General features: G+C 40.5%; 1 protein-coding gene across 2 annotated transcripts in view; it reads left to right on the forward strand.

Moving 5' to 3' along the window:
- The first annotated feature begins 12,838 nt into the window (after positions 1-12,838).
- The window catches only part of esrrgb (estrogen-related receptor gamma b), a 36,180-nt gene continuing 33,733 nt past the window's right edge, over positions 12,839-15,285 (forward strand). The window contains exon 1 of one of the 2 annotated variants that reach the window (XM_062411711.1): positions 12,839-13,367. In XM_062411711.1, coding sequence (XP_062267695.1) covers positions 13,318-13,367 — 50 coding nt within the window. In that variant the 5' untranslated portion in view covers positions 12,839-13,317. The remainder of the gene's footprint in view (positions 13,368-15,285) is intronic. The other variant, XM_062411712.1, reaches the window with a different exon arrangement.

Here is a 15,285-nt window from a genome sequence, read left to right on the forward strand (position 1 = left end):
CTGAAAGGGAACCAGACAACAATAAAAAGTCAATTTTCAATCTCTGTCCGAAGGTGGCAGCTTCTAAAAGTCACACTTCTGAGCTCACCACAGGATTGAGGCTGCTCTCTATGGAATCTAACAGACGATCAAAGTGTTCCATGACTGTTGAGTCGACACGTTTTTCCCTGAAAGTGTCCGTATCTGTAACACTGGTGTCGACATGAGTTTATTGTTGTTGTTGCGACAGCCTTTCATAAAACCCTGTGTAAAAGCATTCAGCTCTTTCACTCATACTTATAAACGCCTCCACCTGATTTCACGTAAAACCGGAGCGTGCTTGTGTTCCTACCGCTGATCAGATTCACTGTAAAGAGGACTGAGCTCAACATTTAATACCATTTAAAAAATATCCTTGAACAAGGGGAAAAGGGAAATTGTTTTTTACCTGAACGGCAACTCGCTGTAAACGGCTTGTCTGTGTGACGGTGTGTGACTCCTCTACCTGTCCATTACTCAGGAGGATGTTGGTGAGGACGTGCTCGCATGAAAAAGGAGTTTCAGTTGAGTCTAGACTCGTGATTCGTTAACTTCACAGGCGCTCTTGGGGAATCCTGAGGCCACACTCCCCCTGCCACCGCCGTGGGCAATTATGCTCTTTTGAAATGCAAATGGCTGGCATGTACATGTGTTAGTGTGCGTGTTGGTGTGTGTGTGCGAGTGTGTGTGTGTGTGTTTGTGTGTGTGTGTGGGCATGCGTTGCTGTGCGGTTGGGTGGGTGTACGTGTGTCTCCATGCACGTCTTTGGGTGTGCAGCTAAACCCAGCGGCCCCCCAGTGCAGCAGCAGCAGTCGAATACAATTACATCTAAAGGCCCTGCTACCTTGTGCTCGGCCCATAGAAGGGACCCTCCAAAACACAGAGCCGACAAAGAACATACCTTCAATTAGCCAAACCATTAACATTTTAGAGGAAGTCTGTGTATGGGTCCCTTGGGCTCCCTGCGCTCCCCACCAGCCTCCTTTTCATATTCAAATAACACAACATAAAAGTTAACCATATCTCATCCTAAAAAATAGCTCTTTAACTATTTTGTAAGGAGATGATGCCTGAAGTTTTTTTGCACTCGGTGTAATTGCCGGGGTGATGGAGGAAGGTGATGTGTTTAACAATCATCACGGGCCATAGGTGCTTTGCCGACAAAGCTCAGAGAAGCCGTGTGATGTTGTCTTTTCTAATTTAGCATGCGATAAGTCAATCATGCTAACCTACATTTATCTGAGCGCCTCTCTGGGGGTCGCCTCAACGCTTCAGTGGATTTGTGGTCATTATCATGTTGCGCTGTGGTTCGTTCTCCTCCATAAGAGACGCCACTATTGATTTGTTTCATTTTTGTTTTGTGTGTGTCTGTGTGTCTGGCTGCTGTCACTCCACTGTGGCATCTTGGTGCTGGGCATTCAGGGGTTGCCCATCTGTCCGCCGCCACGCGGTCGCCGTAAACTTTGCGTGAACTTGCACCGTACTCCCGTGCTGTTAGGGAAGCGATGAAACTCTTCTCAGACACTTAACCCGCGGGTCAGGTGAAGTGAATTCCTAATACAACGCTCACTGGAAGCACAGAGGCATCTATCGAACCCTTTTTTTGGTGTGCGGATGAATTTAGAATCAGCTTTTTCCGACTAAAAATTCATGGCAGTGTGCTGTCGGATCTTATTAATGCTAGACCTCACATTCACTAGATTCAGAAACAAACTGCATTTTGTGTTTAGTCGCTTGAAAAGGATTTATAGAACCCACAAAAGGTAAAAGGAATTTGCAGGCAAATCATTATTTATTAACATTTTCATTGCACAGTAAGAAACACAAAGGGAGATTAAGTTTAAAAAAAAAATAACAAACTCACACTGGTGAATTAAGACATCGACTCAGATGAAGGAAACACCCTCTGAAATGCTGGAATTATGTATTGATTTTCCTCCTGTTTTTCGCCCCGATGCCTCTGGGTAATTGCCTCTTTGCTGCTGCTGCTGCTGCTGCTGCTGCTACAGCTCAAGTGAACCGTCGGGGTGTCTCTGTGTCTCGGGCCTGTTATGTAGACTCTTACATCAAGAGGACACCGCTGACTTCTGTTGGCATCACGTGTCTCCGCCATCACCAGCTGGGACACTGCGGGGCCGCACTGCACAAATAAACTTTCAGTGGAGAAAACACCGGAGCCAGAGAAGTTTCACTCTGCAGAGATCCTCTTCTCTAAGAGGTTGTAATACTGTGTCGATGGAGTAAATATGCAAACCATTAACTTTTTAAAGCGATAACCTAGCTCACAGTTTTGTTTTCTAACCTTGACCAAGTCCTAGATGGAACTATAACTGAATATTAGATTGCAAGAGCAGACATTTAGATGCAATGGAATAAAATAGACAGTTTTTATTCAAAATTGCTGCACTTCATATAAGGTTTTATCCAAAATTTCTAGAGAGGAAAGTTTCAGTTAATGTTCCTTCATCATCTTTTGTGGGATCATGGTTATATTAAGAGTTGACACCATTGAAAAAAATAGCTAGTGTTAGCAGTGGTGTAAGTGCTAACACTCAAGTCAGGTACCATTAAACAACATAAGAGTTGGTAAACTTAACTTTTACACTGTAAAAAAATCCCCCGAATTCATGGAAATGTGGAATTTATTTGTTTTTATATAACAGGGCTGACATACAGAGAGGAACAAATATTCCTTGAAATATGTAGTTTTTAACATTTCCATGCAAACTTATTTAATATCTGTCAATGTTTTGCAAATACTTACTTTGTACTTTTCAATTCAAACAACTTCATTTTCCCAAATGGACAATTGAACCCCCCTGAACAACATATAATCCATGTGACATTACATTCTCTCAAAACTTCTTGTTTGTTTGCGTGAGTATTACACTGCAAATACAGAATATCTAGCCTTTCTGGGCAGCTCTAGTTACCGAAAAAGAAGAAATTTGAGCTTCATCTCAAGCTTGTATTCCTCTAACCAGTTTTACAGTGCGTAAATGCTTTTTTAAATTTATCCGGAGGTAAAATACAATTCATACAAATTTGCCACATAGTAATTAGCTGTGTTTGCTTTAACCTTTATTTTATGAATTCCTGATCCTCTCGGGTTTCAACAAAGTGAAACTAGCCTCAGCTCCTGTGTGACAGGTGTCAACTTCAGCGCCACACCGGGGTTCAGTGAGCAGGATCTTTGGCTAAGAATTGACACGAGTAGGTCAAAAATGTTTCTACCTCTGTGTGACAGGCTCTGATGAAAGCTTCTGACAGCTGGAGCATCATGTATTGAACCTGATGTGGGAGAATAAATTATTATTTTCATATTAGAGATCTCATCCCATTACCACACTTTATTTCTGTCAGGATGCTTGATCGGCTTCCAAAAATGGAAGAAAATGAGCACTCTGTATGAAACGTCTTTTTTAGGACAATGAGCCTTGTGGGCTTTAGAGAAGGATGAAGACAACCGTTGATGACAGTCCCCAATTCCCAAGATCTAAAATAAATGTTTTCCTCTTTTTTTGGTCCAGAAACGAACTCTATCCATCATTAAGTTTCAGGAGGACAAAGTGTGCTTCAGTATCCAGGTCTAGTTGTGGTGCATTTGTGCGGCAGAGTAATATTTCATGAATAATGTTTTAATAGTAAGAATTAAGTTGTAAATTTATGAGGAAAAGTCAAAATATTATGACAATAAGGTTGTAAGGTGACAAAATATAAGAAACTATATGAAGAATAGTTGTAGTCACAATGCTACAATAATAAAGTCGTACTGTTACAACAACAGGGTCATAATTTAACAAGACAAAAACCCATATTATAATACTATGAGAGTACACTCATAATATTAGATGAATGAATGTTTTAGTTTAATTAGAATTAACAAACAATAATCCAAGAATAAAGTTGTCATTCATCAAGTCGTACAAGACTAAAATCATTATTGAGAAAAATGTTGCAGAATAATATTTTTAGGAAATAATCAGCAAGGAGAAGTTGTGAGTTCCAAAATGTTTAATCTCCTCGTTTCTTGAGCAACTATTAAACTCCTTTGGTTGAATATCACGCAGAACAACAACAATCACAACCTCAACGTTGACCACTGCCAAACTTTTTCACTTCCAGAGGCAATTTCGTCCAAGTCTTTAAGGTTTGTTAAATTTACCATTTTTTATCACAAAATCTCACATGTTTTTTCCCTTTAACATGGTCGTAAAATTGGATGATAAGCACCTGGACTGGTTGATATAAAGCGAGGACTGTGGTTGAAGGTGATGTGAGGTAACTGTTTTCTAAACTGACACACGTCTCGGCAGAATCAGCGAGCGTAGCAAACATCAGACACGAGAACGGGCGAAAATTCGTTCAGATTCTTTCGATGGGCCATTGTCTCATTCACTGGAAAATTCAAATGTAGAAAGAGCTGTGGCAAATTGCTCTGTGAATGTGTCTGCTGAAACCAATACTGTTTTCTTTGCTTTGCTAATTATTAATTACCCATCTCCATGCATATGTGTTTATTCCTAATTGTATTTGATGGATGAGTGGCAGTTTTGACACCTCATTAGACCAGATTAATTGAACGACACAATATTTATGTCTCGGCAATGACCAGTTATCCTACCATCTATCATTGAGATGATCTCGCTGATTGAAAACCACTGGTCCGTGTAATCCTAATTATTTGGAATTAGAAAAGAATTTACAGCGTCTTGTGGCGTTTTCCTGTGATGACGGCAAATTGGAAACATTAAATGCATAACGAGGGAGAAAATGAGAGGAAGACACAATCATGGAATTAATGTGGGTGAATGTCGGAGAAGGGGGAAGGGTGCATAAAATAAATGAGGTGCATGTGTTGTAGACCCACAGTTTTCCACCACACCACACAGCCTTACACACAAAAGACTGCTTTCCCGAGTTTTCAGCATAACATTTGTCACCTTCTCGTAATTTCCAAAAAGCAATGCCCACAGGACGCCCATTTAGAAGAAGGGTTACTTTTTTAACATTAAACTAAACCTGTATATTCTCCAACTCCCCATCCACTCACCTCCAAACATGCTCCTGCAGAACATCTCGATCCATATTCGTGTCTTTTATTAAAAAGTTGAGCTGAGTAGTAGGAAAAAAACATTTCCACTGAACTTCATATAACCCTTTTCTAACTTCTGTAAAGCTTTGCCCCTCATGGGAGGAGCACAAACTAAAATCCAGCATTTGAGCTCACAGAGAAGCAACAAGGCCCAGAAGAGTGGAGCTTTTACTATCATACAGTAGAGGAAAGCCTCAAGGAACAGACTTCTTTCCCAGGTAGCGAGAACTTCCTCAAGCTTAATTTTTTCCAACTTTTCAAGTTTCTAACACTATTAGCCGGCTCCCTCGTGGTCTTGAAAGCACTAGCGCTGATTGAATTAAGCTGTTTCCGTCTTTGAGACATTTTGACAAGCTTTCTTATGCACAAGTCAGTCACTGCTGAAGCTACATACACCCATAGCAGTGCGCACAAACTGCGCACACACACGCACACACACACACACACACATGCTTGCAGATATCTAGACGGAAAACATATAGACTAATCTGACAAACCATCTATAGAAATCTGCTGACCAGAATCGCTCAATGGGATATAGACCCAAGACATTCTTAGAAGCTGTGCTGTAATGCCATTTACACCATAGTATTTTAATCAATTTAACTTGCCGTTTTAGATACACTTGGCTCAAAACTCCCCTTCTGCTTTTAAAAATAGGACAAATGGTCTTTTGGAATCAACTGGGGAGAAGTTTAATCTCATTGAATGGAGCCAAAGCCAGACGTTTAGCTCCACACTGTGTAGAATACAAGATTATACCGGCCTGATATAGACCTTCCACCACCCGTTTATTTTTATCCTCTATTAAGGCAGCGATATCCTTAAAGGCTGCCAAAATTATCCTGTAAAAATGCTGACTGGGAAATATGAAAGGTTCCAGGCGGTTCTAGTAAGCAATCTGCGCGCATGGCGGAGCAATGTGACTGCTGTGCTTGCTATACCAACAGGGGTGACCCCAGTTGGATGGAGAGGTGAGACTAAATGAAAGTCATCCCTGGATCTTAGGGGAGCTAAGTCTGGAACACCGAGATTCACTGCCAAGCAAGGCTGCTTTACATAAATGTTTGTTTTTAGTATTATATTCATCAGCGCTGTGTGAACAGGCTGCAGTTTAAAATCCACTGGACGGTTCTCCTTCCCTCGCTGCTCATATAAGACCACACCAGGCTTCCCAGTGTGTGTGTCTGTGTGTTTTCGTGTGTGTGGTTGCAACTATTTAAATGATACTTTAGAAATAATCTCAGTAGCTAAACTCTTGTTCACATGATTTTATTTCAACAGGATACACGACTGATTCTCCATTTTCAGTTCCTCCTTCCCGTGGAGGTAATAGATACAGTAACGGCCTCTTTTATTTTGGGAGTGGGACGAGTTACCAAGCGGATCATTTCCTTATCAAACACCATCTAAGTCATTTGAAAAACAAAAACTTTTGTACTGTAGTTAACTGCTCCTCGGAGTGAATCTGGTAATTGAAGAGTTCCCAGTGCCCTGTGGGTGTTGGGAGGTGTTGGAAGTGGGTATGAGCCTGACTAGCAGCTGCATGATGTGAATTCAGTGAACATAGAGATTTATGTTTTTCTTCCTCTCTTAGACGTTTTGGGTAAAACTCACTGATGTGAAGTTTGTTTACACTTTCAAGTAAGTTGTGTTTTCACCCCTGTTGGTTGGTTGGTTTGTCAGCAAGATTACACAAATACTACCCTAACCCTAACTAGTTGAAAGGATGTACATTTTGACCAATTTCTCATAGAATAATTCATGGATCTTAAAGGAAAACAATTCGTTTAAATTGTAAATTGCATCTGATAATATATATAATAGGACGTGCATATTCCTATGTATGTTTTTTTGAGCATGTACAAAAAAAAGAAAAGCGTTGGATGAACTTAGTACTTGGTCAAAAATACTTAGTATCACAATTTTCTTTTTTCAAATGAAAGTTTTCAATTTATTTTCTATGTAATTTATTAACTTTAATCTGAAACTTAAATTATTTCTGAGCTACAAATAAATTACTTTTTCAGGTTTTTACAATTATTTCCATCTCTCAATGCTGCTTTTCACTTCCTCACATTAGTTAGCTGTTGCTAATTTGTTTAACTTGTTAAAAAATAAGCTTGTCAAATAAATCTAAACATCTTATCGATGATAACAAATCGGTTTAATCGCGCTAAGCAACCGTGTAACGTTAGCCACTTCCTTTGCCGCAAGTGGCTTTAGCTGCGGGGCTCTCGACACAGAATCGCTTGCTTCGTACGCACAAGCGTGATAAAGCTTCAAACAGCTGACACCACGAGGACCGGCTGCCTCATTGGAATGAACTTGAGATGAATGTATTGATCCAATGACACCACCTAGCTTCGGTTTAGAGGTGACTCCATCCAGACCTTTTCGGTTATGCAGGTGACGTAGACGCGTCGCTCGAGGATTCGACTGGTGTCAAGGAGCTATTTAAAATGAGAGCGCGGGGGGTACGATTGATTTTGTTTATATCTGATGTGATTAAACGCAGCGGAGAACGTTCGCTGTTGCTGGAATCACAATCACGCTTTTCACTGGAGCATAACCGAGGTAAGAAAAATGCCCTCAAGATAATATATGCCATTTGGCGATTGCCTTTAACCAAAGTGTCTTATCGTGATTGAAAACATTTTAATAATGAAGTGTGCGGTGAGAACAATCATGAAAGTGTCGGTCCAGTAACACAGGACAACACAGGGGCAAGTTCACAGCACTTTAGGAGTTTAAAAAAACTTGCTTCTCTTGAAAACTATGGTAAAGTCGTATATTTCAGTCACTGGATATTGTGAAACCAGAGGATTTGATGAGTTCTATGCAGCCGTTAATATCATCTCCTCATCTTATTATAATTATATTCATAATATTAACAACTGCAGACACTTACATCAAGTGCAATGAGACAGTTTAGGAGAAGATGTGGACATTAGACAACGCAGAGGAGCTAAAAGATGGGCGTGTACAATTCGTAGCGAATTGAAGTCCACTCCCAACGAGAAAGATCCCATCACACATTTTCCCCTTCTCGTGAGTCCATCTCTCTCAGTGACGAGTCGCTGATTAACATCGTGCAGTGTTGTTTTCAACTGTTCTCGGCTGAGCGAGAAATTAAGAGGCAGGAGATAGAAGCTAATAGCATTTATTAACCCGGTGTGGGCGGGCAGTGGGGCAACCGCCGCCCTCCAGCGTCCCTGTCTGTCTGGTCCCGGTGGCTGGAGTCCGCGTGGCCGAGGGACAGGGGAGTGGAACATAATAAAAAGCCAGCGAATGCACCCAGCTGATTAATGCAGCCCTGTGGCTATAGTAATTATCCCTCTCTGCACTTCTCCAGCAGACGAGCCAAACAAGTGTGTGGCAGTGAGAGGGGGGGGGGGGGTGTGCAAATGATGGATCTGTGGGATTCAGGCTCCGTTAAGTGAGCTTCATGAAAGTATTTAAGGACACAGCTTTGGTGATTTGACCACGGAGATAAAAATCAAGCTTTTACTCTTTCAGTTGAGATATTTACCCCTCTGCAATATTTAGGTCATGTTTGTATTTTCAGTGTTCGATGTTTCCGTAAAGGAATCAAAACCCACCACGACGGGAACAACACCATCTTAAAAGAATACTAGATTAGTAGAAAGTAAACCGAAATATATAAATGAATCAAATCACCTAAATCCCACACACAGGAGATTAATAGCCCAAGAGCACCTTGACCTCAGAGAGTCCGCCCTGATTTTTTTCTCACCTTTACCATAACATTTAGATTTGCTATCGCTGATAATAAAAAAGCTTATAATAAAATGAGGTGCAACACAACACCATCAGGCTCTGAGTATCTTCTTTTTTTGGTTTACGTTTATTATATATAAATGGAGTTGTGCACCTCGTTTCCTCCGTGTACATATATTTAATTAAATAAGAGCAAGCAACATGACTATCACTTTATACGGACAATATTTCTTTGTTACATCTCAGTTCATGGTCCTCTACAGGACAAGACATAGAATGAATACTAATCTCCAGCTGCTTTTTATCTAATTTGAATGAAATCACACTTTGCACAGTTTAAATTTCCTCTCAGCGATGATTGGAACTACCACTCGAATAGAACCAACATTTAATTCTACAACTAATAAATTGAAAAAGCTAATTTAACTGAATCTCATTTAAAGACAATGACTTTTGTTCTCCTTCATTCTCCCGTAAACCTTGTATATTTCATTTGTGCATTTCAGTGAATCTTTTTGAGAATAACTGTCAGGTTCTTTGGTGAAAGCAGCTAAAGGTCATGTGATGGCTTCATTAAAACCAGAGAAGCGGCTGCTGTACTAGTCGTGTTTTGGTTTGATGTGAGATATGGGTCAGATAAAACTTTACTGCCATCAGATTCATTGCAAACTATACGGCTCAATAATTCACACAAAATCATTTTCTTTTAATTCGGTCAATTTGTGTTTTTTTTCTCTGTCTTTTCGTGAATACATGAATTATTGATAATTCTGCAGAAACAAGATGGCTATATTTAATATAAACCTTAAGTTTTATACACACAAACACACACATATTTCTATATACAAGTGTGTGTGTGTTTGTTTTGTGTTTGTGTTTGTTTGTTCCGTTATATTCAGTTTAAGCGTTTTTGTTGTTCAAGTTGTCAACAGTTGAGTCGTCAGTGCAGAGTTGGGAGCAGAACACGGTGAGCTTCCTGCTGAGCCTCCAGCCGCACACACATGATACACAGTCTCTGTGCCGAGGTCAGGAGGTCGGACATGAAAGACCAGTTTGCTCATGAATCAGGAATTTAATTACACCCAGGCAGTGTCACGGGGAGACTGTGTCGCTCAACCCTGCACAATATGTAATTACTACGTATTGACAGATAACGATTGGTTCTTCTTCACTTTTCGGAAACAAGCTGCCAGTTTCGCACAGACAGTTAAATCCCAGTGTTTCTGATCTGCTACAGGAAATGTTTACAACTTGGGTGTTTGTATATATTCTGGAGTGCACACACATATTTCAATTGTGCACATAAGTATCTGCATTTTACTCCTGAAACACAACAAGTCTGTTTTAATATTCAGTGATTCTCAGCTAAATTAAAGCCAGATTGCAGCTTTCAGAGACACCGGAGATGGGGGAATGAAAAAAAGCCAAACTGCGAATCAGAGCAAAACTATTATAAAGACATTTAACTGCTGTCTCAAAATACACAGTGGTGAGATCCCACCCTAGCTGTGATCTGCTTAAAGAGACACACTCTGGGTCATAAAGCCGAAAATCTGTTTTGCTTAAATACAGACTTAATGATTGGATTACTGTTTCTTCGTTTGGAGATGGCGTGATAGTGGGATTACAGACTGTGCGCTCAATAGATTTCCTGTCAGATGCCATGAAACCCAGTGTCCCCTCGCTGGGTAAGCTGGTCATCCGAGTGGGAGGGAGGCAGATCAGGCTTGGACGTGCAATATGGCCCACCTCAGGAACGAGAAACCACAAAAGCAAAGTAAATTAGATTAGTCCTTAATTCTTTAAAAGGTGAGGAAGAACATTGACATGCAAGAATTTCCATTTTGATAATTTTTTTTTCTTCAATTAACTCTGACACTTCCTCTCACAGAGATAATTTCACTAACAGAATCTTTGAAACTAGAAGGAAAACCTTTCGTCTTTATTTAATCAACGGCTGCTCCACTAATGTAAAAATCAAACATGTCATCTGATCCGAAACAATTAGTATCCCTCTTTTCTTTCTGCCTCATTAAAAACATAAGCATATCTCCTTTATTGATTATGTCTGGATGTCTTAATCAGATCAGCGGGAATACCCAGTGTTTTTTTTCCCTTCGCAGGAAAAGTACATTAAATGTCCAAATAATGATCAGAACCTTAATTCAGAATGCGCAGCTCCTTTTCATTAAAGCAATCACCCCCATGCTCCCTTGACTCTGATACAGACTGACATGAAGAGAAAACATTCAAATTCATAATTCCCTTTTTTTTTTTATCATTATTTAAAAGACGGTTGGGAAGTAGCGTGTGTGCTGAGGCTGCTGGCGACACGGCAACGCTGTGATCAATAAGAGCGTGTGATGGGTTTTGTATCGATCAGGAAAATGTGGGTTGATGAAGTGGTGTGTGTGTGTGTGTGTGTGTGTGTGTGTGTGTGTGTGTGTGTGTGTGTGTGTGTGTGTGTGTGTGTGTGTGTGTGTGTGTGTGTGTGTGTGTGTGTGTGTGTGTGTGTGTGTGTGTGTGTGTGTGTGTGTGTGTGTGTGTGTGTGTGTGTGTGTGTGTGTGTAGGGGGGGGGGGTTTGCTTCTTCTTCTCTGATGGCTGCCACATTACGCAGACGTGGTAAAGGTGCACTCAGACTTTTTCTGTCGTCGTCATTATTAACATTCCTGTTGAGGTCATTATCGCTTTGCCTTTCCTACACCCGGCCTCTGTGGGGATTGGTGGACCCCCCCCCTCCTCACCGCGGTGTGATTGGTGAAATGCTGTGGGAAGCGGCTGCCATTAGTTTAACGGAGGGAGAGCTGTGGAGGGGCAGATCTGTAGAAGAGAGGATGAACGAGTGAAGGAAAGAGTTTGCCTCTGTAAGCTGGCACTGAGCCCTTTAAAGACCTGTTTAAATCATCCTCAGTGACATGCTGCAACTCTCTCTCTCTCCCTCTCTCTCTCCCCGTCTCTCTCTATCTATAGCTAATCTAACTATTTTTCTATCCATATATCTATCCATCTATCCATCTATCCATCTATCCATCTATCCATCTATCCATCTATCTATCTATCTATCTATCTATCTATCTATCTATCTATCTATCTATCTATCTATCTATCTATCTATCTATCTATCTATCTATCTATCTATCTATCTATCTATCTATCTATCTATCTATCTATCTATCTATCTATCTATCTATCTATCTATCTATCTATCTATCTATCTATCTATCTATCTATCTATCTATCTATCTATCTATCTATCTATCTATCTATCTATCTATCTATCTATCTATCTATCTATCTATCTATCTATCTATCTATCTATCTATCTATCTATCTATCTATCTATCTATCTATCTATCTATCTATCTATCTATCTATCTATCTATCTATCTATCTATCTATCTATCTATCTATCTATCTATCTATCTATCTATCTATCTATCTATCTATCTATCTATCTATCTATCTATCTATCTATCTATCTATCTATCTATCTATCTATCTATCTATCTATCTATCTATCTATCTATCTATCTATCTATCTATCTATCTATCTATCTATCTATCTATCTATCTATCTATCTATCTATCTATCTATCTATCTATCTATCTATCTATCTATCTATCTGATCTTTGTTTTAGCTATCTATCAATATCAGATTGGTGTTCTATCTATTTATCTGATCGTTCTTTTATCTATCTACCTATCTCTCTATCTCTCTAACAATCTTTCAATCAATCAGTCATTTTGGGGGTCTCTGTTTGTTTCTATGTTTTGCAGCGCTCCCTTGTGAATGACTGGACACTGACTGGTTGTCCACTGGCCCCTCCCCCCGAGTATCCCTTCGTCCCCATTGGCTCCTCGTAGGACGTCCCTCCTGAATCTGACCAATAGCTGCCGCTCCACATGCACCAAACCACTCCCTCCCACTCTTAAAGAGCCCCCATGTTGTCAATGGAGACTCAATCCCCTCACCGACTTACTCAGCCTGAGTGCGCTCTCGCCACTGCTGCTCTTCATCCATCTATCTCTTCTCTTTTATCCTCTCGCTCCCTCTATCCATCACTCCTCCGACTTTTATTCTTTCTCCTCCTCTGCACTCTCTCGTCCTGTTTCCTCTCTCCTGACTCAGGTTCTTCTTCCATCTCTCCTCTTTGTGTGTCATCACTAAATCCACTCTTCTTCTCTCCACGCAAGCCTGAGTGTGCAGCACCTGTGCAGACTGGAGTTTGTCGGGCCGAGGCACAAGGTTTTTTTTTTTTATTATTATTTTGTGAGTGTGTGTGTGTGTGTGTGAGTGTTGAACAGTGGAAGGAGGGGAGACAACACCCAGGAACACCTGAGCAACATTTCCTCAAGATATGTGGAGACTTAGGAACTGATCTCCCCCCTTCAGCTTCTTCCCCAAGCTGTTTGTTTATCTGCTTTTTCATTGCAACACCTGGAATGCTTAACGTGGACTGATGGATGTTTCCGAACTCTGCATTCCTGACCCTCTCTGCTACCACAACCAGTAGGTGCATCCCTTTCTGCATCCCTCTCTTCTCTCTCCATCTCAGTTCTCATCAATTAACCATTTACTTCTTGATCTTTATTTGTTTTAAAAAGGGGGAGAAAAAAAGAACAAATGATAAGAAAAATCTATTTAAATTAATTTGTTTAAAGAATAAAATCTCACGCATGAAGCGAACTCAAAAGGCAGGGGAGTTCCTCGCAGTCCTCTCAGCTCCACCTCCCTGTGTACGGGACGGCCGAGCTCAGTGAGAGTGAGAGGGGCTGCGGCAGCGTGGCCCGCAGGGAGTGCAGGTCGGAGGGCTGCCCTACAGCTGTCTAGCTCTGCAGGATCCATGGGTTTAACCTCAGCCACAGGGAAGAGCCAGAGGCAGATTAATGCAGACGATATCCAGGCGACTGTCCTCTGGCAGCAGCCGGCGTCTAGTGGTGTCCCACAGAAAAGAGAACTTTGGTTGTCCAGTGTGTGTGTGAGAAGGAGTGTATTCCTTAGAGGAGGCATTGAATATTCCGTGTAAAGTTAAACCTTCCTTAACTTTTATGATGTTTATTATTTTGTGCCCAAGCTAATTAGTGCTTATGCAGAATTTACTTTCATAGGGAGGTTCGGGATAATCTAGAGTGACAGTGTGTGCAAAGAAAACCTCGTTAAATCCACTTACATTAGATTAGACTGGTGCACAGTTTGCATACAAACATTGCAAATGTGCATTAAGTCAATAAGTGTACGTTTTTCAGAAGGAGAAAAATCTGAGAAAGTCTCAGATCAGAGCTGGACAGTTTGCAGGGATTGTTTCGGTGCTTCGCTCGTTGCGTACCTGGAAAGATGCTCCCCTATTAACCAAGTGACCTGAGGGCGAGACCCCTCGCTGGGATCCTCTTAATGTTAAGCTGTAGATGGGATTGGAGGAAAGGTTTAACCAAGCTTAGCACTTTTAACAGCACGATGATAAGGAATATTTTAAACTCTGCAAGACGCTTTTGCAAATGGAGGACGACTTCTGTAATGAGTTAGTGTAGTTTCAAGCAGCATCTGAGCTGCCAGTCCAGGGAGGAACTCTCTAAAGTGAATTAACTTCAGCCAGTGTTTACTATAGCGAGAGAAATGCTAAAACAGTTTTGCATTCCAAAGAAACGATTTGAAAAGGTTAATAAAAGTCTGGCGCCTTTTACATACGCTGCAGAATTCTCATATTACTTTAAAATGCGTACCTGATGTTACATTCTTTTATATGGTCATTTTAGAGTGTTGCACTTAAGCAACAAATGGAAATGGAAATCTGTTTCAGCAGTGCAGTAAAATGTACCAGGCAAGTGACACATTTTATTTAATTAGCACAATGAAATTAATTACACATTAATTCTCAGTGAGTAATGTTTAACCATAAGTATTAAAAGAAATAGTCAGTTTAGTTTGAATGTGTTTAAATCAGTTATATGTATAAACTCAAAATTACAATATTACAATTACTGTGCAAATTCCAGTCCAGCTGAAAAAATCCACAATCTGCACATTTACACAATCTGGAAAACTGTATTTGATACACATCTAAATTATACTATCTTTTGTAAATGTAACTTCGGAATAAATCATAATAAAGGCAACAATACGTTGCGGTTAACCTACAGTGACCCAGGACCGGGTCCTAGTGTGTCTGTGTGTGTATCACTGATTGTGATAGTTGTGTGTTTGTGTACATCCACATGTATAGCTTGCATGTATGGATGCCGAGAGGCAGGGTTTGTTAACGTCCATGCGCATACATTTACACATGTGAATGTGTGGACACTGTATCCGATCTCCTCAGTTACTGTTTGAGTGTTTGGTCACATTTAAATTTGACTTTTCACTCGTATTACTTCAAATTAAAAAACCCACAGAGGAAAACGCTGATCTACAAACTCGCCACTCTGCGTAT

This window comes from Platichthys flesus, chromosome 18 (assembly GCF_949316205.1).
Source record: "Platichthys flesus chromosome 18, fPlaFle2.1, whole genome shotgun sequence".
Taxonomy (NCBI): Eukaryota; Metazoa; Chordata; class Actinopteri; order Pleuronectiformes; family Pleuronectidae; genus Platichthys; species Platichthys flesus.